Consider the following 24940-nt stretch of genomic DNA (forward strand, 5'->3'; position numbering starts at 1 on the left):
TTCAAGTCATGATAAATAAGAAGCAGAAGACATCTATAATGAAAAACTGATCAAAGTGAATGGCCAGTGATAATCGCAAGATGGAATATGAAGTGATAAACTGGTTAATTAGTAAATATGCATTATGAACCAACTAATTAACAAAAGCAAAATACACATGAACTCAAACATTGTATACTACAACCGAAACAGGGTTATGGAATTCCTACTTTTATTTACCATAAATAATAAAGGGTCTTGCTAACCTCCACCTAGTAGGCAGAGGTTAATATGCAAATAATTCTAAATAAGATAGAATCAAAATCAAAGACCAAACATCCCATGAGAATTGACAATGAAGGAGTAAGTGTTAAATGGGTGTGCCCTTCATCGGTAGAGGCGTTGGCTAATTGGTGGTTTGAGAATCAGTTTCGAAACATAGAGAAAGAAATTTGGGAGTCTTGTTTTTATGCAACAATTTGGTCATTATGGCTAGTGCGGAATGACTATATCTTCAACAATGCTTCTATGCTGGTTTGGGATGTGGCAGATCTTGTTAAAACAAGGGTAGCCATGTGGATGAGGACCAAACACGACATTAAGATATACTCGGTTAAGGACTTTAAGGGGTATTTAGATGGGATTCGGAACTGAAATTTTAACTTTCTGGTGAGGTGTTTGTATCCAACCTTTGGTTGGATGCTATGGTGGTGTTTGCTTGTTTTTTCGTTTTGTTTCTTTGAGAGGCACCTTCTGTTCTCTCTTCTTCTCAATGTATCCCTTTGAGCTTAATAAAAATCTTCGTTTGCCGAGCAAAAAAAAAAAAAAGTTCGAACTTTAGTACATTTCTCGCAGATATTATTTCACTTTCACAGATATCAATATATATACTTTTTTCGGATATCAACACCTTTGGCCTATTCTCTCCTTTCGCCCTTAGAGCTGAAATTAGCATTTTTCTATGATAAATGGTGAGAGTCTCCTTAATCAAAGCTTCTAGTTGAGGAATATTACTAGTAATAAAAAGCTAGAAATTAAACTTTAAAAGGCTCTAGGGAATATCACACTTTGCTAGATCCCAGCAAGTTGTGGCCAAAATGTCAAAGGAATCCGTTATTCTCTAGGTGCCTTTTGTTGGGGATTCCAAGTAATTACATTGTCACAAAAAACCAAATGAATACTTATTAAACAAATCATACACTTTTTTTACGAAAATAACAGACCCACTCATCAGAAACCAAGTACATTTACAAACATGTATCCGTCTGCCGATCCGACCCCGGGATACTGCCAAGCGGAGGTGTTTGGGAACGGACGGTCCGTCCGTCCGTGCTGAGATAAACGGTCAGATCAGCCGCTCGGTACCCACCGCTACCAAACACCCTCGCTAGGCAGCATCTCCCAATCCCCACTCAAGATCTGAGCCAAATGAACCACTATATTTAGGGTTTATGTTCACGTTTTTTGGCTAACATTTGCTAGAACATACTCAGAACGACAAAGCACGGTAAAGAGGCATCATTAGAAATTAAGACAAACTATATAGAGTACAATGACCGATAGAGAGAACAAGTACGAGAGAATGTCAAATCGAAGCAAACTCACGGAAACAAACCTAGCACGGTTTAAAAAGGGCAAACCCAGTGCGCGAGGCTCCCGCCGTTGGGAAAGGGTTGATATATGCACCCTTACCTTTGTAAGCAAAGAGACTATTTTCGCGACTCGAACCCGTGACCTCCAGGTCACAATTGAGCAACTTTACCGTTACGCCAGGCCCGTCCTTCAAACGAATCTATTAGGGTTTACTCTGAGAATTCTTTTAGAACCAAAAACCATGTTCATGACCTATTTTAATTTACACCGGCAATGCAAGTACAATACCGTCAACGGGCCTGGCAATGTCTCAACTCATCCAAAGATTAATCCTGCAGAATTCCTTGTCGAACGCCTTCGTAGTTGGAAATCATAGGAGGGTAACTCATAGTGCTGCTCATTTCCCCCCACTCGAAGCTTTCCCTAGAATTCGTCTCGGCTCCATTTCTAACCATCATGTCCCCAAACAAAAACTCCAGCCCATCTAGCCTTTGTGGAGGGTTTTCGTATACCATTTCGTCATAATCGGGTTGAAAACCGGATAAAATGGCCATGCCTTGACCATCAATGTTGTAGTGGTTGTTTTCCAGTTGAGAAGTACAAGCGTTTAAAGCGTCATTAGAAGCAGGAGAAACCATCTCAATGGAGGGTGCAAGATAAGGTTGCAGGGTGGAGGAAATGCCATTAACAGGATACTGAAGATTTGGATTATCATCATCAGAAAACTCTCCTCCAAGTTTCATGAGCAATTTTCGGATGGAAGCGTGATCATTGAATTGCGGTTCTTGACTTGAACATGGTACCATGGATGCGGCCAACACTGGAAGTTCTGGCCAGTATGGTTGTTGGTTATTAGCATTACAATCAACGGCCGGGAGGCTATGATCATCGATGCCTTTCCTTGTTCCTTGCTTTAGGCCGCTGGCCTTCCGTGGTTGATGTACTTTCCGGTGCTTTCCTAGGAGCTTCTTCTTCAGCCTCGTGTTCCAGTAGTTTTTTATGTCGTTATCTGTTCTTCCCGGTAATTGTGCTGCAATGATAGACCACCTATATATTCGCACATAAAGGAAAAATTCTTGAAGTAAATACAAAGAAAATATGAGTTTCATCAATTCAAAAAATATTTACAAAATAAGAAAGGATATATAAAGGACTACAACAACTGCAACACATACTTACCAAAAAAAAAAAAAAACAGCAATACAACAAGAGCATATTTCACAGCGGCGGAGCCACTTGAGGACGAGCGGGGGCACGCGCCCCCACTGAATACTCTTTCTTTTTTTTTTTTCCAGATTTTGTATTTTTTCTGTAATTGACTTCTTAAATTGTTCTTTGTTTAATCACTTTAATACATTTTGTATATATTTCATTCTCAACTTTTTGTTTCCAATATTACAACAATTCCATTACACTTGCAAAGTGAGATGTTTAATGAATAAAAAGAGTCATCACTTACCATTTGAAACTCCTCAATATATAATGTCCAAATTTGTAAGTGGCTAAACCATGGGTTATATGAATTATACTTCATTAATTATTCACAATTTTGAAATTAATCTTGTCTTTGTCAATAGAACTCACAACGCATGACGAAATTAGAGGTTTAAGCATAAAATTTGAAAAGAAAAGCACATTTTTTCTGAATGGATCAAGATTGCTGAATATTAACATTTTAGTTATTGTGTATGTAACTACAATTAGACTTGGTCCATTGAGACAATTCAAACAATTGATTTGTTTTGATAGTTTATGAAATTACTACCTTCCTTAGTAAATGTGTTAGCTTTTTTTAAAAAAAATTATTTTTAGCACAAGCATTCTTTTATTATTTTGGTGTTGCTAATTATGATTTTTTCTTTGGTTGAAGTGTGTTTAAAAAGTGCCCCAATTATCGTTAATTCCTGGCTACGCCACTGATATTTCAATAGGTTGGTTCGTTATCGTTTTGGAATTTTCATTTGGAGAACTAGATCGAACTTCATGAGTGTGATCGATGGAAGGATGCATATTATATATGTATGTATGCATACCTGCTTCCAATACTTATATATAGGCTGCAAATTATGTTATCTTCTTCCTCAGAGAATTCTCCATGCTTGATATTCGGGCGGAGATAGTTCAACCATCTGAGTCGACAGCTCTTCCCGCATCTCCTCAAACCTAAATAGTTGAGAAACAACACTTTTGCATCGCGTGAGATGTATATCAAGTGCAAATCGATCTAAATTTGTCTTAGATCGATACCAATAAGGGAGTTGAAAGAACAAAAAGAAAGGGAAGGGCAGGAAATAATTGAAAAGTCTAGGGTAGGGTTTTCTCTGTGCTAAAAAAAAAAAAAGTATTACCAATCTTTTGAGGCAAAGCAATCCAGTTTCCACCGGTGCCGTGTTGCTCTATGTATGACTTGAGCCTGGTGTCTTCTTCCGGTGACCACGGCCCTTTCTTCACGTTGGCTTTGTCACAACAAGGAGCTCTCCCCATCTCCTTCTCCTTCTCCTTCTTGCTAATTTCTAGAGAGAGAGAGAGAGAGAGAGAGAGAGAGAGAGAGATTATAATAGCTGGAGAGGCATAAACATGTTTCCTGGAGCAGCCATAGGATTTGGAAAGGGGGTATGGAAAAGAAAGATGAGGTGTGTGTATAGAATATTCAACAAAGTTATGATGCCAGATGAGACTTGGATGTTTTTTCTTCTTGTCTTTGTTAGTATAGAATCAAATTGTATACCCTAGGACTGTTGATATCATTGGAAATGTAAGTCTAATATTCTACCCATTCACTGTATCATAAATTGAAACATGGTTTGAAAAGGTCCAATTAATAAATAAATTTCCTATTTTTCCAATAAATTTCCTATTACCAACATTAAAATAAAGAGTGCTGTGCTACTGCCTCCCAAGTATCTCTAGCCACATTGTAGTCTTTGGGGGCTCAAGTGGCATATGATTGGCAAGTGCATGCATTAGGCGCCGACCTCGTTGGGATGCATTGCTCTCGGTGTGATGGCTTTTCGCTTATGTTACTTTTAATCATTCTATCATTTTTTATTGATAAAATCTCTCTCTTTTGCTGTTCAAAAAAAGTATTTGTTGCTTCCACATATTTTACCTTTATTAAAAGCATTAGTTTCCAAAGTACAATGGAAAGCCATGAACATGCATCTTTAGTTTAAATTCAAATTAAAGTGTTACTAGAACTTAGAAGTTTATAGACGAATGGGTTTTTTGTTACGATGATGTGTTACAATCTTATGCATTGAAATTAGGACAGTGTTTCACTTATGAAATTAAGGGAAATGATCAAAATGCACAACTGTTTTTTTTTTTTTTTAATGGCAAAAAATATTATTGATAAACTCAAACCATCGTAATGTACACAATCCAACAATGTAGTTAGGGAAGTGTTACAATGCACACCAATATTTGGGTGTGTATGGAATGTAAACTCTTGAATTAGCTTAAATTCATTTTTATTTAAATACAAATTCATAATGTTTACAAGTAATTGATCCATTTTGCATAGAAATTCCTAATTGTTGCATATAACTCATTATATTCTTGAATGTGCTTTATTTATTTACCAACAAGGTAGGCATAGCTAGCTAGTTTTTTTTAATAAGAACATACTAAATGGGACGGAGGGAGTAATATGTTAGTGAATTTCGTTATGCAAGCATTAGATGAGATATGTAAATATTGCATTGTTGCCTCATTACAGTGTGATCATGTTAGCATTAGTACTAGACTAGTATTTTGCTATCAATATTGTTAATCTCCAAGAATTCTCTCCGTTTCCATGCCATTTGATTCAACAAGTGAATTCAGGTTTGAAGGGTGATATTAACTAATAAATTGAGAGAGAGAGAGAGAGAGAGAGAGAGAGAGAGAGAGGTTTTCAAATTGTACTACCAAACTGCTTGAAAAGAGCAGGAAAACATTGCAGTTATTGAAATTGAGAACGTTTAGTCAATGCCATATATGTATTGATGGTACATCCAAATGTCTAAAGTAAAAAAGTTCTAGAAAGCTAAATAAAGGCAAAGGCACATAAATTAATCATTAGAACTAAAGTGTAATTTCCGTTTTGGTAGGTTACCAAACAATTGAACAAGAAAAGTGACAGCCTCGATCGCTCTTTCGGGACAAAAACATGGTCGTGTTTGCAGGGAGAAGTCAATTATGGATCTTTTTATAACAGGTGGGAGGAGTTTCTAATGGGAAGGGTAATGGGAGCCAGAGAAGGAAGTGGAGACAAGCTAGCTAGCGACACAATCAAAAACTTTTAAGGGGCAAGAAAGACATTTGGACGGAGCCGGTTTATTTTTTCAAATAGTTTGGAACTTTGTAGAGCTCAAAGAAAAATTGGGAATATCCGCATGAAGAATTTCATGTTTGGGGTGTAGTATTGGTATATCATGGGCAAAATATTGTGGGAGAAATTTGCTATATATAGTTCGGTACCTTTGGAATATTGAAATTTTCCTTCGATTAATTGTCTTATCTATTTCTCGATCCCCTTGTGTAATATATCTTATTAATTACTCCGTATTATTATTCATGAAATCTTACTTTCATTGCTGCTGGTAAAAAAGAAGGAAATCGTTGTTCTTCTGCGTGACATGCATGCCACAATAATGTTTGTCATGCAGCTCCATATGCAGTATCGAAGTCATGAGTACTCGATACCAATATTCCCTCTTTGGGCTAATTCTGAGGATTTCTTAATTTGTTGGGATAATTAATTCTGGGCCGGTACTATTTTTTAAGTTCATGGCTGGTACTGGGAGGATCGATCCTCTCTTAATAATTTCATGTCTCACTAAATCTTCCTCACATAATTGTCACGCATGCGCATCTCTCCCTCTCCCTCTCTCAACCATGTGCACATTTAATGCGTTCACAGACTAGTCCCCCTCGGTGCAATAAGACTTCGTGAAAAAATACTTGTGCGCAAGGACCTGATCATAGGGCATAATTCACTAACATATATAGGATCAGCTCGAAAGAATGGTAGCACCCGATGCACACTTTTCTTTGTTTTCCCTCGGTTATAGAGCAATTGAAAATTGTGAACATACACTTTTCTTTTTTCTTTTTTATAATCAGGTATCCGAGCCCGCTCACGAGCAACTTGACTAATTCTAAGAACCATAAATCTACATCTTTAAATAAAGCCATAATAAATACTCCGTATAGACTGGCTCCAAATGAGGTGATAGAATCTGAAAGATTTCGAACCTGAAAAGTTAAAGGGAACAAACCTCTAAGTCTCATGCCTTAATCACTAGGTCAACTCCTTAACGGACACTCAGATCATTTTTATTTTTTTCTTCCAGTTTCTGCTAACTCTCGCATTTCAGTTTGTATTTTGAAATTTAGGACAAAATGTTTGAAAATCTAGATTAAGTTTTTTAGTTTAGAACTGCGATCAGATCGATTAAGGGCTACTAATCCCAACTGATTTGCTTATGTACTCAGTTCCTTCCCTTAATAAGCTACTCTCTCTCTCTCTCTCTCTCTCTCTCTCTCTCTCTCTCTCTCTCTCTCTCTCTCATGCTTTCCAAACATGGGTGGACCTAATAGCTTGACAAATCAATCCGTTTTTTGACAATCTTGTTTTAACATTAATACAGCTCAGGCCAACTTCCTTTCTCCAGGCAGTTTAATAGTGGAGTTCTACATCGATCCTTTTGCACTTTGACAGAAACAAAAAGTAAAGATATTTTATGCGCGCGTTGATCAAATGGCCGGCGAACGTAAAACCTAGCTAGGCTAGATATTTTCTCCACGCAATTTCATATCATGATTAGCGCATTTATTTGTTTCTAATTGTTTCTCTTTATCAGCACTAGCTGCAGGTAATCAACCCATGCACTTGCCCCCCGTTGACTGTGGGCTGTGAGATATTAATTTACAAATTACAATCATATATATCATACCATACTTTATATATATACACACACACACGTAATTAGGTTTTCTTTAACCGGAAATTAATTTTTATGTCACTATTTAGGCCTAGTTTTCCAAAATTAAGTCCCAGACTTTTCTCGTTTTGTTCTTATTCAAAATAAATTCACATTTGTTAGTTTTGCATCAAAATTTTGTGAATTATAGATTCGTTTCGATGAGAGAAATTGAAAAAAATAAAAATTATGAATTTTACCCTTTCTTTTTAAAAATATCTAGCTAGCTTTTAACACTTTTAACCAAAATAGCCGAGCTAAAAGTGCTAAAACTTGAATATTAAAATTAAAAAAAAAAACTTAATTTAGGACTGGGGCTACAATTTTCAACATGAATCTTGTTGTGGACTGTCAGTAAGCCCTGATTTTCCATTGCCTGTTTAATGAATGAAGGATCAAGGGTGCATGTATGTGCCTATTGCTAGGTAATTGGAACCAATCATAATTCGCCACGGCTTTTGTAATTAAATGTAGCTTTCCCACAATTTCAAAATCATAAAGTCTGCCGCAACTTTTTTCAACCTCTTTTTTCCAATGTTTGGTGCGAGTTCGGTTGATGGAGACAAAATCACAAATGTGCCTACAATAATGCTTGCTTGCTATGTCCCATTGGCACCAGACGTAGATCTTGATAGCTATATATAGACTTATAGAGTCTTCCTTCTCTTTAGATACGTACTAAATGGCTCATTTTGCGGGTATAAGATTTTGAGTGGATAAAGAAAAAGAGGATAAGAGGTGAGTATGGTATAAGGTGAAATTAGTTAAAGAGGGAGATTAGCTTATATTTGGTTTGAGTATTGTAAGCTGAGATATGAGTGGATAATGCGATAAATTACATGTCCTTATTAATCATTGCATTGAGAATAACAAAAAAAAAAAGGATGAGGGTTAATTCGATTTTCCCCCACCCGGATTAGGTGCCGTTCCATTTCTACAGTAAAAGGAAGTTTAGGAAAAGGAAGGTATTTCAAGCTTAAAAATCATATGTTTACGCAAATAATTTTCCTACCAATATAAATTTTATTTTAAAAAAATAAAAAAATTATTTTTCATTTTCATAATATGTGAATTCGAAATTACCTTTTTTTTTAAAAGGAAGATTTAAAAAGAAGGTGAAACGAACCCTTAGCTTCTCACAAGGTGGGTGGTGGTGTGCCCCCCAAACGTGGGATTTTTTCTCCCACTCCCTCTTTCCTCCTCACAAACAGACCCTAAATAGGGTCTGCATTATATCCAGTAACTGCTCGGGGCAGTCCAACAATTTACTTTTGCTGCAGGCCCTTTTACTAGTCAGAATTTTTTACAGACCCCACACTTGTGAGATAGCTCCAGCAACTGTTCAGTTACTCGAAGGAATCCATTTCAATACAAATTGGCCACAATTACCTCGATTTCTTTGTAGTTCACACTCCATGATCAGCTAGGCATTTATATAATACGTATCAAGGATAAAATCGCATGTTCAAGAACATAATAAAATCGCGTGTTCAAGAACATAATGAATTGATGTTTGGCCACGATTGCAAATTTAGAAATTGATGTCTGGCCACGATTGCTAATTTAGTGATTTCGTGGCCACTCTATTTGATTACTCCAACTAGTTGTTAAAATGTGTAAAAGGAGCAAAAATTAGCCGGATTATAAGAGATTTTTAAATACCTTATTAAAAAAAAAAGCAGATTTTAGATGCCTTAAAAGAACAGATTTTAGAGGAAAGCGAAATTCTTCCTTGATTTTAAGCAGTTGGGCCTTTTGTCCAAAAAGGAGGAGGCCCAAAGACTGATTTTAATCAGTTGGGCCTTTTGCCAATCAAGTGGCTTTAGCTCATTAATTAGAACAACCTGATTCTTGACATCGAATTACCTACCTGCGGAAATTCAATTAATCATAAACAATCCGTGCATACCAAACATGAAAAATAGCGAGAGGGCTATAGAAATTCAAAAACAATAAAAATTAAAAACAATGTCTTTTAAAAAATGTAGAAGCCAGAGAAAGTAGAGAATGGCAATTCCCTGCATGTACTTATTCAGTGACTCACGAATAATGCATCCATTTAACAACTATCCTTATTTTTACATCTAAGAAACAAGTTGGAGAGTAGGCTATACTTCCGTACTTATTTGTTTTGCGGCTGCAAACTAATCTGAGAACATGAAGGCTTATTCGACCTCAAGCAACCATCCCTTCTTGTCCTCTATGACACCTGATTGAAGCCCAGTGAGTGTCGAGTACAGATCCCGACTCACAAGCCGACTATCTGTTTTGTACTCAACCCTGCATTTACAAATCAAGCGTGCTTACGCTATTGCAGAAGCCAGGTATTTGGGTACAATCACTATAAAAGTAACAGATTGATTAAACATCTTCACAAGCTGCAGCCTGCAGCTTTTGTGTGCTGCAAGAAATTTTATTCCCAAATGCAGAAAATTGCATGTGTACACATATGGGTGCCAAGACTGTGTGGCAGAAAATGGTGATCAGATTGCATGTATAAACAAAAAGGTGACAATAAAATTGCAACAGCTTATCAAGGCACGGTATGTGGTCCAGCTAGAACCTAGACAATGGCTCTTTGAGACAGCATGGCAGAAATGGTGACAGATTGTTGGAAAATTCAGCGAGTTTGTATCATTTCTCGAAAAAGCATACTCATTTCTTTGTGTATTTGTCTTGTGCTATGCTCGCAACTCTTTTCAGCATCCTTATAACGATAGACAAATTTTAAGCATACCTAATTTTCTTTTTGCACCACACGGTACCACACTTATTGTTTAGTTACTTTAGTACATGCATAGAAGATTTTCTTTTATTTGGTTAGCCCTTGTCAATCATACAAAGCTTGATTAGCTCTTCCACGTTGTTATCATATTGTGAGGCCCAAATACATTAAAAGAGCAATTAATCTAAAACCACACACACAAAACACACAAACCCTCTCACATTGAGGAGTGGGGCCTCAATGTGATAGAGTTTGTGAGTGCAAGTGTGTGTGGTTGTAGAAGAGTTGTTAAAAGAGTTTGTGAAGGGAGATAACTACTTCAAGTCCAGGTTACTTGCAACAATTTCAAGATATTTTTACCATCTCCAATTACTTGTCCTGGCAGCAGAATCCATATAGACTTTTCCTCTATTTTCACACCCAATTTTGTGACACTCAGGTTTCCTACATCGTCTTATCCTACTTCCGAATCATCGTCTCATATAATTCCAAATCGTCTCCCAAGCCTAAATTGACGTGGGATGTTCTTACATTAGATGTGGTAAATTGACACACACAATGGAATGCAGCATCAAAGGAATTTTTAGTTCAATGAGGTTTTTAGTCCTACAATGGCAAGAGAATGGCACTACATATACCTTTTCCCCTTGTATGCTATGCTACCTACAGGAAGAACACCAACTGCAGTTCCCGTGCAGAAAACCTCATCACCATCAAGCAATTCCTCTACTGGAACAGTACGTTCTTCAACCTGCTTGGGGAAATTGTCAGATTTCCAAATAAAGAATAAAAGATAGAAAAGCATGATAAACCTACACAATTATAAAACACAGGATATGTATGTTTAGGTCAAGACTTGAGAAGAAGCAGGATAATTAGAAGCACGGTAGCATGTCCCAACTCCAAACAATGTTCTATGCAAAAAACAAAAACAATCCTGGCATCGTCAACATATATAAATGTTGACAAGGAAGCATTTTATTCTTTAGAAATAATCTTATACACAAGCTAAGAGCTTTAGAAAAATATATACATGATAAGTGATTGACTTCTGTAGGAAGGGTCAATGGATGCGACTGTTGACCATTTGATAGGCCAATGGGCATGCGACACGTGTACTCATCCTCCGCAGGGTTGACGGTTTGACCGACAAACCCTAGCTCGCCACGTGGCGCCTCAGTCGCGCGGCACGTGGCCCCGCGCCCATATTCCTCCTTGAAGGAGAGAACTGTGTTTATACAGATAAGTGCTTGGCGCGGTCCCAATGTAATGGAGACGTTAACGCGGTCTAACCAAGATACACGAACATATTGCCCAGACTCTAACGTATGCTCCGGCCTTTAGGTAGGATCCGAGGGGCCCCTTGAGGCTTAGCAGCGGTACTGGCGCGACCGAACAGGTCACGACCTTGCCCTTATGGGAATGAAGGGGATCCAGTGGTTTGGTGGCTATAAAAGAAGAAGACGATCTCCGTGAATAAAAGGATACGCTCACCTTAATACTCGTGGTCATCGCGACGGTAGTGACACCTTGGCGGTCAGGGGTACAGAAGGGACACATGTCATTTTATTAGCGCGCCACTTGGCGCTCGAGCACTAGCTCGTGTGGGCTATAAATATGAAACGTCTCTTTATAAATCAGATAGGAGCTCATTGTGAACATTCCCTAGAGAGAGAAAGTTGGTGAGCACTGAATCAAAGGGGGATTTTATATCCCTTCAAGGCTCTATTGTCTTTCCTCCTTGGGATCTTGGGCTAAGGTCTCCACTGCCTTATTCCCTCGTTGTTCACCCCTGCTCTCTTCTTCACCCTTCTAGATCACTCCTCTCATTCCTTTCCATTGACTATTCTAAACCTCTCCGGCACATCTATTCTTAAGGGGTATTTGTCCAAGTCAGATTCGAACCCATCCTACAACTTCTAAGCAATTACATAGATTTCAATTTTCAAGCTTCCCAAATAAAGTCACCGCAGAATGATAAAATACCACCACTGCAAAAGTACAACTGAATTTCATAAGTAGCACAATGCAAGCTTCCGAGGTTCCATTTTGTCACAAGATTAACTACCTGGTAACCATGATCGCGGGCAATGTCGATGACAGTTTTCCGTGTGACCCCAGGAAGAATGTTCCCATTAATTGGTGGAGTTGAAATATGATTTCCCTGTGCAGGTGATATCTACATGAGTCTACTGTTCACATAAATTTGATTAAATCAGACTATACAGCTATGTGATCAAAAGAGAAGTTAAAAATTCCACGCAGAAGGAACCCAGAAAAAGAAAAAGACAATGTGCCTCCATTCATAAAGGAAAATCCAAATGCAGTTCCAATTTGCTTCAGTTATGTGGTACTCCCGGCGTCCCAAAATGGATGAACATTTGTACACCTTTTATTTTCCCACATTCTTTGTCTATTTTGAAAAGTAAATGGGACAAAACCTTTGATTTTCCACGTTTGCCCTTCTATAACTAATTAAGAAATGATTGAGGGGTATTTTGAAAAGTTATAACTTAAAGAGTAATGATCGTCTCATAAGAATTCAGAATCCCTAAAATTCTCATCCATTTTGGGACGGTGGGGGTAATATTTAATTCTCATCCATTACATTGTTTTGGGTTTTTGAGAATTTCTATTACTTCTCCGTTCTCACTACCAAGGATAGAAATGGATACTTTGGAATTTGCTTTGCTAGCTCCTCTAATTCGAATACAAATTAATTTAATCCCATTTTAGTACCAATAATGTTTTTCTTTTTCAATTTTTCCTCTTTTTATTTGCCTGTGAGTGATAAGGATATGTGCCATGGAGATACCCCTTTCTCAAAGAAAAATAGCCACCCGGGCCTTTAGCTATTGTTCTTGAGACTTACAGCTACACTAGCAAAAAAAAAATAATAGTAGAAAAGTAGAGCCCCAAGGAGAAGAACCACTTCTGCCTGTCCGATGGAATAATTTCTTGGATGTATTATGGTACTGAGCTGACAGACATGAGACTAACAAACAAAAACATAAGTTGAGCATTACCTTCACAACAAAAACATTACAAGAAGTGGCCTCCTCAAGATTTTTCTTGTACACTGAATCAAGGAATATGACATCAGAAAATCCTCTGCCCTTCGCCCTAGTTAATGCTTTCAAAACCTGCATTACAGAAAGGGATTGTGATGAGTGGAAGATCCCTCAAAAAAGGGCATTGCCAACCCACATCTAGTTTTTCAAATTGCAGTCTACTTATCAGGTATAGAAGGAGTTAGACATGCTCTGCTTACCGGGGAGTAATTGGAAATGGACTTGACACCTCCAGCTCCACCACGAGTGGCACGGTGGAATTCGTCCTCAATGTATAAGTTCAAGGATGACAAGCCTTCCTGTACAGACAGAAACCAAGGCTTAATACACCAGTTCTCATTTCAACCAAATTCGGATTCCAGTAAACTTTCAGGAAAACTTAAAATGTAAAAGGACAGATATCTGACCTTGAAATAGTTGCCAACAGGGGAAGCAAACACAAGGAATGTGTATTCAGGCGCTGGCGCCAAACCCAATATAGGTCCACTTCCAATGAGCAAAGGCCTAATATAAAGAGACCCTTTTCCTGGAGGGGGAATCTACTCAAATTCAAAATTACAAAGTTAAATACGGTACATATTCCTATTAGGTACTTTATTGTGAATGTTTTCCGTGAAGAAAGAGAGCATTACCCAACGCCTGTTGGCAAGGGCTGTTTGTTTTACCGCATCGACAAATTGGTCAATGGAAGGGGAGTGCATGCACATCCTATCAGCACCAAACTGCATTCGGATTGCATTCTGATCTGGACGAAACAGAAAGAGACGCCCATCTTCTCTCCTAAATGCCTTTGTACCTTCAAACAATCCCTGTATAGAAATCCAAACCACCAGTAAAGGTACCAATAAGTATCATCTTTGGGTGATGTAACGGCATCTCCACCCACCCATTAGGGCCGATAAATAAATCAAGCTACTCAAGTTAAAACTCGTGTTCGCTCATTGAAATCTCGTCTCAGATCAGTTAGTTTACACAAACAGACCAAGCTTAGACAGTTTGTTAAAGCTTGATAAGTAACCAAACCAAGTATGAACAAGATATTACTCGGCTAGTTCGGCTTAATATGTTAAAAAACAGCGCGATTAGAGCTCATCTGGATCAGCTAGCCTGGAAACCAAACTAATTAATCTAAAAATTTAATTTTTAAGCTCGTTAAGTTTTCAAACCAAGCTCATTGCCTCAAACAACCCAATGCTTGGCTGTTTACCAAACCAAACTACCATACTCAAATCTCAGAGCAAACTTCAAAAAAAAAAAAAAAACCATCTCTGCTCCTTTAGTAAAACTCCATTTAAATTCATTTTTTCACCCAAATCAATCGGGACTTTCTTTTACTAGTCTTTGTGGTTCTCAAGAAAATATCAACGTGATTAAGTGCGGTTAGCAAATTGTAGTGGTTCCCAGCGAACGAAGGATTTAACTCGAATTATTGCACAAATTAACTACGCAACTATTTTCAATAAAGGGGGCTGGAGAAGGAATAATAATACTTATCTGAAGACATTGAAAGATTTTGAGGGTCTTAATCGGAAGAAGCTCCTTACCTGGCCGTAGTTTAAGACCCCAGCAGAAGGGTTCAATTCAATGTTGCCAAAGCGGCTAAGTTGGCCTTGCTCGAAAACCCCGTCGCAAGTGGATTTGGTGACATACATGTAGTCGGTTTGCTTGATTCCAAAACCCAGATTGTCCCAATCGATGTCCCCATTCTCGTCGTCACTGCCACTGATTTGGAAACAGAGAGGAGAGAGAAAAAAAATGGATGCGAAATCAAATTTTACTATATGGGTTAATGCATAGTCCAAGCCGATTTGAAAATTGTAAAGAAACATAATAGATTGTTGGATAGAGAGTTCAGTTGGAAGGCATGTTTACCTGTAAGGAGACGGTTCCAAGGCTTCTTGGACGGAAGATGCAGCTCCAGATGCATAAAAAACTGAAATCTGCAAGATTTTAGTTGAGTTTAGTTTAGGTTATTAAACTGGAATTTATGAACGGATCGTTTTAGGCCCTTTTTCCGGCACGCATTGAAGATCGGACCGTTCACCTTTTAGACTTTGGCCCCTGGCCTTAAAAAGAATTTTTGAAGTAGTTTCATTCTTTCACAATATATGTCTTTAATTTAAAAAATAAATAAACTTATTTTTTTAAGTGAAACGAGCCTTTGTAAAGAACGTCGTGACAAAACTTATACTACCATTAATTTTGATATTGTTTGAGTATATTTCTGTTGAAAAAATTATTTTTACTGAATCTTTTAATTATTTTATCCTAATTTTTAATTTCTCAAATTCTTTTTATCAAGAAAAAATGAATAAAATTAACATAAAAAATGGAACTGAAATTACCAAAAACTCAAAAAGATAAAAATAAACCAACACAGTTAAATATAGTTAATAAGAAAAAATTCACTCTTTTTCGCTTTTCACTGCTCTTCCCATTGTTATTCTACGCATCCCCTTTCTCCCAGGAAAATGAATCTTATACTGCGTCAATGTAATACTAATGATAGTGCAATTTGGTGAGTTCCATCGAAATCTCATCATCATGATACAAACATTTTATTTTATATTTTATATAATTGTTTGAGCACTTTATTTACATCAAAAGTCAAGTTAATCAAGTACTATACTTGAACGAAATAAAACTGCCTTATACTCGAATTCTTTCTCTGAATCAGACATACCATCCATTTGTTTATAACAAATGTAATCTGATCATACGGCTTATGATAGCCTATCAATTTAAAAATTTCCTGAAATTTTTAACGTCGTAGTTAGGGCTGTAAATGAACTGAGCCGTTCGCAAATTGTTCGAGACTCGGTTCGGCAAGTACTTGTTCGAGTTCAATTTGTCTGCTAAACGAACTGAACCTCAATTCTAGGCTTGTTCTGTAAATGGGGCCGAACTTAAGCCTAACGGTAATCGGCTCGGTTAGGCTCGCGAACCTATGCTTAAATTTAATTAATAATTCAACAGGGGTCTATTTGTAAATATAAAAAATTTTAAGGTTGTATATATAATTCAATACTTATTTTTCTCTCAAATTCTATACAATCAATGAGAGAATTTGGGTTCGCTTGAGTTTAATGAACTGAGCCGAACCAAACCCGAGTCTTGACGAGCTCAATTCAAGCTTAGATTCGGCTCGGCTCGATTCATATGAGTTTAACGAGCCAAACTCGAGCTAAGATGTTCATGTTCGAATCGAACCCGAGCAAAACTCAAGCCAGACTAGTACCTTAACGAACCCAACCGAGCCGAACCCGAGCCTTGAAAAATTTTAACGAGCCGAACTCGAGCCAAGTTGTTCAGGCTTGAATCGAACTCGAGCCAAGCTCAAGCCAAACTTGTACATTAACGAACCCGAGCCGAACTTAACAGAGTTCGGCTCGATTCAGTTTGTTTACAACCCTAGTCGTAGTGCACTGCTTGGTCCCTATTCCAATGTACTTACCGCTCTTTCTCTTTGGTTCAACGTTCAGTAATATTTGGGCTAACTTGCACTCTTAGTCTAATTCTCTTTTGGTCCGGTCAAAGACAAAAGATGTTCCAAGGGCTCTATCGGCTTCAACATTTAACCCAACCTGTAAGGGTTTTTTTTTTTGGGGGGGGGGGGGGGGTTGGCAAATTTAGGTAAGCATCTTTAGCCAGCTCATAAGGAAGCAAGTTATATTATCACTAGGGATTGTTCGTGCCTAAAAGCATGAAACAAAGCGTTTTGAACATAAAAAGTTTTTTATTTCAATTTTTTTTTGTTTTTATCTCTCATCGCTATTTTCAATTTTCTAATCTAGAAACCCAACACCCTCTACAACCGTAGGATCGAATTTTCCAGAGATTATATCTATCCATTCGAGAATATACTTCCTAATATAAATCTCATAACCTTATGACCGGTAAATTCTATCAATTAATTACTTTTAAGTTTTTTCCTTAAAAGACCTGATTATCTTTTTGAATTTAAATCAACTCAATAATTGATTTTCCACTAATGTTGATTTCATTATATTCAATTCAATATTTGCTTTTAATTTTTTTCCTTTTAGGTTGATTTCCATATTTAGCTAAAAAATATTAAATTGAATGTACGGAAATCAACTTTAAAGGGAAATCAATAATTGATTTGATTTAAACTCAAAAAGATAATCAAGCTTTTTTAAGAAAAAAACTTAAAAGCAATCAAAATTTACCAGTCATAAGATTAGGAGGTTTATATTAGGAAGTATACTCTCGAACGGACGGATATAAACTATTCAAAATTTGATTCGACGGTTGTAGATGGTGTTGGGTTTATATGAGTAGACAAAAACTGTTCTATTTTATACTATAGACAAGGGTTTGCTCGTGCCTAAAGGCACGGCGCAACGTGATATCCAATTAATAGCAATTGTGCAATTAATATTGTTTAAGAGAGAGAGAGGGGGAGAGTCGTAGGATTTAGCAAGCAAATCAATGATTAGGATTTATAGTGAGATAAGATTCAAAAATCATTCTCCCTTATTGTGTAGATTATTATCTTTCACGACAATATGTATACATATGAATTTATATAAAGAGATTGATTGTATTCAATTTCTTTGGACAGAATAGGTGTTCCAACTTCCAACCAAAACGCCAAAACACAGACTTCAACTTCTACAATTAACGTACGTATTCCCCTCTGTTTCCAAGTCTTTTTTGGCAGGTTCTATTGAACCAACGTAGCGACCCCCAACCATGTGGTTCCAATTAGTATCGAACCAAAGATCGGTAGGAGAGGATTCACTTTATTTTAGTTGCTCCAACCACTTGATCAGTTTCAAGTTACTCCCCTGTTTCATTCCTCTTCAATTTCAACTAGATATTCTCTTTCACTAGGGATTGAATCAGTTGTCCAACCAAGATATAAGTTTTAAGTCTTAGCTCCCAAACTACAAAAAGCTACTAAAATGAATGCTAATTCTGCTCCATCTAGCACCTCCGGAAAAATATAAATAGGTACGTTTTATCTCACATCGCTCACCTAATTGATCATAGGCTACTTCGCCTATGACTCATTACTTATAGGTTGAACACATATCAGTTTCCTCAACTCCTCAATCTTTACATCCACACATTACCGGGTTGCAGGACTGAAAGAAATAGAAGATAGATTTATCGCATATCGTTCACTTAAACTACCTAAACTCTGTTAATAACTTAATATAATCAATAATATAATCAATGATTACTCCACTCATCGCCAATGAATTTAGATTGAAAATCTTTATAAAGAACACTCAGAAAAGAAAATCAACAATAGTAAGGGAAAAACAAATAGAGATTCATAAGTATACAAAGCTAGCTTTTCGCCAGGGTGTGAAAAATGTGAGCCAAATGCCAAGAAAAAAAAAAAAAAAAACTAACCTTTGGTAAAGAAGCAAAACTCGAAGAAGGAATCAAATTACGAAGGCATCTACTCTTTTGTAGCATGGTGAATTGCTGCTCTTGGTCTTTTCTGATTCAAAGCTGTGGGAATTTGAGAGTTTCGTGAGGCGATGGGAGCACCACAAGGAGCAGAGGAAAACAGAGTGTATAGTTTTTCAGAGTCTAGGGACTTGTATACAAGAGAGAGAGAGAGAGAGAGAGAGAGAGAGAGAGAGAGAGAGAGAGAGAGAGAGTAATTTGAAATATGGAAGCGAGGTGTGTATATAAGGAGGGAGGAGCTAACTTAAACCACTCCCTCCCACCGGTCCTGCATTCGATACTTTCGATACTTGAGAGTTAAGACCGAATAAATGAGAGAGAGTTTCAATTTAATTAGCACTTTAGTGGAATTTGGTGACAGAGTCCACAACGTGGTGATAAATCAATATTTTCTTCCAGTTTGGATTAACTATGGCTTAAGACCGAACATTCTAACTCTAGTATGTTCCCCAATTAGTCGGGGGTTGCTCCGCTGGTTCAATCCCGCCAACGCAATAGAAAAAGGATAGAAAAAAGGACGGAGGAGTGGGGAGAGAGAAAAATGACAAACAGAGCGAGGAGCATTGAACACGGAACCACGTTGGTTTGTAAGATAGGCATACCACAATTATTAAATACCACAATATAAAAATTACTGGTAGTATTGTTTTGTTTTGAGGGGATAGGAGTGAGTTGGCAGTACACATCCATACATGATATGGAAACTTTCCACCATGGATAGGCTTTGAACCGCTGGAAACTTTTGAACCGCTGGAGTATCATTTGTCATGCCAAACACTCCATAAGTGTGTGATTGTTGCAGACTTGTGCTTCATCATCGGTCTCCCCCATATCCCAAAACTAATTCAGAGCTAAAGTTTGTGTTGCAGTCATTTTAGGTCTTTAATTTTTTTTTTTAATTTCAGGGGTCCCTCCTACTTTTTACCCCTTATAATAATCGGAAAAAAAGCCTCATTTTAATTTTTTCTCTTTAAACTTCTGAAAAACCAGTGCCGGCTCAGCCAAATCCGATGATTGGGGGGTGGTGGGTTAATAATATTTGGTTATGGTTCTGTTTGTGTGGCTCTGTTATCTTTTCTCGCCATGGCCATGAGTTTATGCCCGCAATTTGTCGGCTCGTGTCCAGTGCTTGCCATGGCAGTGGGGGCTTGCACCGGAGTTGCGTCCAGTTGCTCGTATCAATGAAGACTTGCTCGTCGGCGTTTGCTTGTCGGCCTAGTTTCTCAAAATAAGTCGGGAGTTTTTTTTTGTTTTGTCTTTATTCAAAAATTATTTTTTTATTAGTTTTGCATCAAACTTTGTCGATTGTTGGTTAGTCTCGACGAAAGAAATCGAAAAAGTAAAAATTTATGACTTTTAACCAATTTTTCTGAAAATATCCAAATTTTAGCACTGTTAGCTCAGTTTTTTGGGCTAAAAGTGCTGAAATTTGAATATTTTAAAAATTATTTGGGTAAAAGTTATAATTATTTTCTTTTTCGATTCTTCTCTTTGAGACAAATCAATAATTTATAAAATTTTGATACAAAACCAAGAAATACGAAATAAATTTGAATAAGTATAAAAAAAAAACTCCAATTTTATTTTGGGAAGCTAGGCCTAAGAACTTCCTAGGTTAGGTAAGATGCTCCGAAGAGTCAATTCATTAGGGCGCCGTTATTCGCTGCCATTTATTTTCTCCCATAGCCCGTTAAAAATTTTCAATTATACTCGACAGTTAGTTACGAAATTGAGATATATTTTCAGCATCCAATTACCGAAATATAATATTTTTTTCAACAGCTATTTACCGAAAATGTATGTTCAGCAGTTGTTTACCAAAAGTTGAACATATTTTCGACATGTAGTTACCGAAATATAATCTTGTTTTCAACAGCTATTTACCGAAATGTTATGTATGATTTTCAACAACTATTTACCGAAATATAATGGGCTATGGGAGAAAATAGAGGGCTGCGAATAGCAGCGCCCATTCATTATAAAGAATGTTGGGCAAATTTCACTGACCTCCCCTGAGGTTTCTAACACTAGCAAAAACCTCCCCTAAGGTTTCTGAAATATCACTGTCCTCCTCTCCTTTTTCTGACATCGGTCTTGCTATTGTCAGTCCACTGGGTTGACAATAAGCACACTAGAAGATAAGAAAAATATATATTTTTGTGTATCTTTTACACCCTTTAATATACAGTCACACACTTAGTATTGTCATTTAGAATTTTCCTTTTGACATTACCAAAATATACCTTTCTGTTAACTTGTCGTTAGGTGTCTGGAAAGAAATGGATGAGTCATACTGATGTCATGTTATATGACCTTCAAATTGCCAAAACAAGCCCTTCCAGCTCAGCTTAATTTCTTCTTCTTTTTTTATCGCCCATTTAGCCTTTCTTGTTAATATCAATCCATTGTGTTTGTTTATTATTTTCTGCACTACTATTGAAGCTTTTTTGTTCCCCAACTACTATTGACCTTTGGCTAGTACATAAAAAAATTTCAAAAGCAGATTTACTACTTCTAGAATTTGCTGGGGGGGGTATTTTTTATCTTCATCCTTTGCAATTGATAGGGAACTGATCGGGGAAAAGTAAAAAAAGAGAGAGAAGGGGTTTGAGTATTAAGAGAGCATTGTTTTTTTTTTTTTTTATAAGCAAAGGGGAGCACTATTTGGTGTTGTGCACTTGCGCAAAACACGTGTGGGTGCGCCCATTATCGGAATCATCTTCGGTTCGTTTATTTGACCTAAGTCGTCTAGTAGTTTTCGTCTCTCTGAATAGATATTCCGTGTAAAAATGACTTTGACCAAATATCGAGAACACATTGGTCTTAAAAAATTATTTGATCTAAGCCATCTGGTAACCGATCTAAATTTTTAAATAGATTACCTACTTAGCAAAACGATTAAAGCTTGTAGCTTAGTTGGCATCTTCTGGTTCCTTTGGGAGACAAAGGTTCAAGTCCCATCATGGGCGTTTGGGGGTTTAGGGTTATAGACAGCATCTGAACTCCTTGTGGAATAACTTACCCCCCCCCCCCCGCCCCCCAAACTAATGTAAACAATATTGGAAAAAAAAAAAAAAAAGGGTCAAATAATCAAACGTTGGATGGGCCTAAGTACACAACACATGTTGTGTATCGCAAACATATATAAGAGACATTATTTTTGTGTATTAACAACGTTGTTGTAAGGCCTAGTTTCCCAAAAAAAAAAAGAGCATGTTTTATTTTGTCTTTATTCAAATTTTTTCACATTTGTTAGTTTTGTGTCAAACTTTTGTGGAATATTAGTTTGTCTCGACGAGAGGAATTAAAAAAGTGAAAAAAAAAATGACATTTACACATTTTAGCACTTACTTTTAGCTCTAAAAGTGTAAATCTTGGATATTTCTAAAATAAATGGGTAAAAGTCATAATTTTTTAGTTTTTGAATTGCTCTCGTCGAGATGAACCAATGATCTACAATATATATATATATATATATATATATATATATATATATATATATATATTGAGCAAAACTGAAAAATGCGATAAAGACAAAAAAGAGCCCAAGCTTTTTTGGGAAACTAGGCCTAAGTTAATCCAACATTAGCAACTGAAATTTTTTTGCTAGTTATTAGTGGCTTTAAATTACCGATTACAGCATAAGAATTTGATGTGCTTGAGCAAAAAAATTTCATTGTTCTTATCCTTAGAAGAACAGACCCACCACGAGGGAAAAAAAAAACAAAAAAGCACGAGCCAAGCCATGTCCAAATTGGACCTGTGATGCACATTGGTAATTTGGTATAATGGTATTATGACTCTTGCTGGGTTTTACACGACAGAGAGATGGAATGGTGAGGTTATCTTTGTCATTTTTCCACAAAAGCTAACACCGTTTGTTAACAAGTTAACAGAAAGGGGAGTCTTGGTAATGTCAGAAAAAGTAGGGGAGGGCAGCGATATTTTAGAAATCTCAAGAGAGGTTTCTGATTGTGTCAGAAATCTCAGGGAAGATCAGTGAAATTTTCCCAAGAATGTTTGATATGGAATATATGCTGACAATAATTATGCGGGACCGCCACTTTTGTGAGTGTGAATGTGTTTGAGTAAGTGATTTTGGTTTTAGCAAAGTTGGTTGGCTGAATATACTGATCGGTAAATGTTTGCCTTCAAATATGCATTGGTCAGGTTCGAGCCCTGTCGTGGGCATTTAGAATTCAGATCTATCTATAGCCTCTGAAATTTCCTGTAGATTAACCTACTAACATTCCACTAACCCCGCAGATGTATACGATATTGAAAAAAAAAATGCATTGGTATCATGATCACAAGTTATAGTATTTTTTTTCGGTATGTTCGTATTGTTAGGTAATAAGCATTCCCATTCCAGAACTGAAAATAAATACTTATTTTTTAAAAAAGGTAATTTCAAGCTCAAAAATAATATGTATTTATGCAAATAATTTTCCTAGCAATATGGATCTTGTTTGATATATCTTATCGAGATCTTTTATACGGTGCAAAAAAAAATTAAAAAAATAATTTACGTGATTTTTGAGTTTGAAAATGTGAAATAAATACTTATTTTTTAAGAAAGTATTCTGAAATGGGGCTAGTTGTTTAGCAAAGCTTAGAACATAGGACGTGTATATATTCAAATAAGAACTACACTAATCTAAAAATACAACTAATGTTGTATGTCATATCATTAAGTAATTTCAGGTTTCTGTTTATTTTAGTTCTGGTATTATGAATAAAAATATTCAACTACATTAATGCAAGATTAATTTTTCTACAGTATAAAAAAACATGTTCTGATAGCTAACACCCAAAATCCCACTAAGCAAAGCCGTGTTGATTTGAACAATAATCAAATCCAGGATAAAAATAATATCTTATCTTAAGATGGTGATCATACATAGCGACAAATTAAAAAGAATATAGTCATCTCCAAAAGGGTCCCAACGGCCTGTTTGTCACAATTTGTCTCAACAGGATAATAAGGCTATTATGCAGTGATTTTCAACATTATGAAAACTCATATATAGAGAACAACCGGCAATCCAAAAAGGGAGACTTAAATAATTATCCTCATACTCCAACTGACATATGTTTCTATCCTGTTCAGTTTAAATAGTTATGTTTTCATCCTTACTTTTAAATAAACTCAATAGTACCCTTCTACATACTATTATCAGAAATCCTATTGGTACCGACGGTACCCATAGGGAAAATGCACCGACGGCCACCGGACGGCCGTCTCCGGTCACCGGACGGCCGATCCGAGCCGTCCAAAAATTTTAAAAAATAAAACCGAGGGGCCCTACGCGAGAATCAATGACATCCGAGGTGTGTAGGGTACTTGATCCGAGTACCCCTTTTTCGTGTATATACACGTATATACAAATATACACGAAAAATGGATGCTCGGATCAAGTACCCTACACACCTCGGATGCCATTGATTCTCGCGTGGGGCCCCTCGGTTTTATTTTTTAAAATTTTTGGACGGCTCGGATCGGCCGTCCGGTGACCGGAGACGGCCGTCCGGTGGCCGTCGGTGCATTTTCCCTATGGGTACCGTCGGTACCCATAGCAGTACTCTACTATTATATGTATTACTATTAGGGTTTTGCTAGAAATTGCCTAGTGGGCATCCACAAGAAGACAAAAGTAATGCACTTTTTCCCATCTCTTCAAATCAAATCATTTGTCAAGAATTTCTCCTTTCATCTCAATTATCCCAATTATTCAGTGCGTGTCTCTACACTTTTTTAATGACCATATTACCCTTCTTCTTTTAACTTTTTCTTTGGTTTTCTTTTCATCATGCAGCTTTTCACTGTTTTTTTTTTTATCAACGCTTTTTACTGTTTCTGATTTCCCTTTTTCATTAAGGATGGTTTTTTTTTAAAAAAAAACGGAAGTTACGTTAAGAACTAGCACACAATTGGTACCAAAATATTCCCTCAATTTTCTAAACATAAAAGTTCACTTTCACTTGTTATTAGACCCGTTCCAAAAAACTTCTTAAAAAATAAGCAGATTATTTAATATTTTCAAATTCAAAAATAATGTAAATAAAAAACATATTTTTGATTTTTTTTGCACCATTTAAAAGATCTTAATAAGATCTATCAAACAAGATCCATATTGCTAGAAAAATTATTTGCATAAATA

General features: G+C 36.7%; 2 protein-coding genes across 2 annotated transcripts; both read right to left on the minus strand.

The window, feature by feature from the left end:
• Window positions 1–1479: 1479 nt before the first annotated feature.
• Window positions 1480–4267, minus strand: LOC131329332 (transcription factor MYB87-like). The gene is made up of 3 exons (XM_058362422.1): window positions 3921–4267; window positions 3606–3735; window positions 1480–2619 (listed from the first exon to the last, which is right to left on the minus strand). Exons 1-3 carry the CDS (start codon window positions 4054–4056, stop codon window positions 1899–1901), a joined length of 987 nt encoding a protein of 328 aa, XP_058218405.1. The 5' UTR covers window positions 4057–4267; the 3' UTR covers window positions 1480–1898.
• A 5209-nt stretch (window positions 4268–9476) lies between these two features.
• LOC131329872 (branched-chain-amino-acid aminotransferase 2, chloroplastic-like) lies at window positions 9477–19078 on the minus strand. Its single transcript, XM_058363284.1, has 10 exons — window positions 18720–19078; window positions 15207–15274; window positions 14879–15056; window positions 13967–14143; window positions 13742–13873; window positions 13535–13633; window positions 13290–13406; window positions 12332–12427; window positions 10902–11014; window positions 9477–9818 (listed from the first exon to the last, which is right to left on the minus strand). Exons 1-10 carry the CDS (start codon window positions 18783–18785, stop codon window positions 9704–9706), a joined length of 1161 nt encoding a protein of 386 aa, XP_058219267.1. The 5' UTR covers window positions 18786–19078; the 3' UTR covers window positions 9477–9703.
• Between the last annotated feature and the right edge of the window lie 5862 nt (window positions 19079–24940).

The sequence above is a fragment of the Rhododendron vialii genome, chromosome 6a, assembly GCF_030253575.1.
Source record: "Rhododendron vialii isolate Sample 1 chromosome 6a, ASM3025357v1".
NCBI lineage: Eukaryota > Viridiplantae > Streptophyta > Magnoliopsida > Ericales > Ericaceae > Rhododendron > Rhododendron vialii.

Bases quoted from the DNA above. Each gene is read 5' to 3' on its own strand.
- LOC131329872 (XM_058363284.1), bottom strand. From the start codon at position 18,785: ATGCTACAAAAGAGTAGATGCCTTCGTAATTTGATTCCTTCTTCGAGT. The intron at 14,144-14,878 runs GTAAGGAGCTTC...ATTTCTATACAG, and splicing joins GGGTCTTAAACTACGGCCAG to GGATTGTTTGAAGGTACAAA. The intron at 11,015-12,331 runs GTAGTTAATCTT...TTCCCCAAGCAG, and splicing joins CCCGCGATCATGGTTACCAG to GTTGAAGAACGTACTGTTCC.
- LOC131329332 (XM_058362422.1), bottom strand. From the start codon at position 4,056: ATGGGGAGAGCTCCTTGTTGTGACAAAGCCAACGTGAAGAAAGGGCCG. The intron at 3,736-3,920 runs GTAATACTTTTT...TCAACTATTTAG, and splicing joins TGCTTTGCCTCAAAAGATTG to GTTTGAGGAGATGCGGGAAG. The intron at 2,620-3,605 runs GTATGCATACAT...GCGAATATATAG, and splicing joins TATATAAGTATTGGAAGCAG to GTGGTCTATCATTGCAGCAC.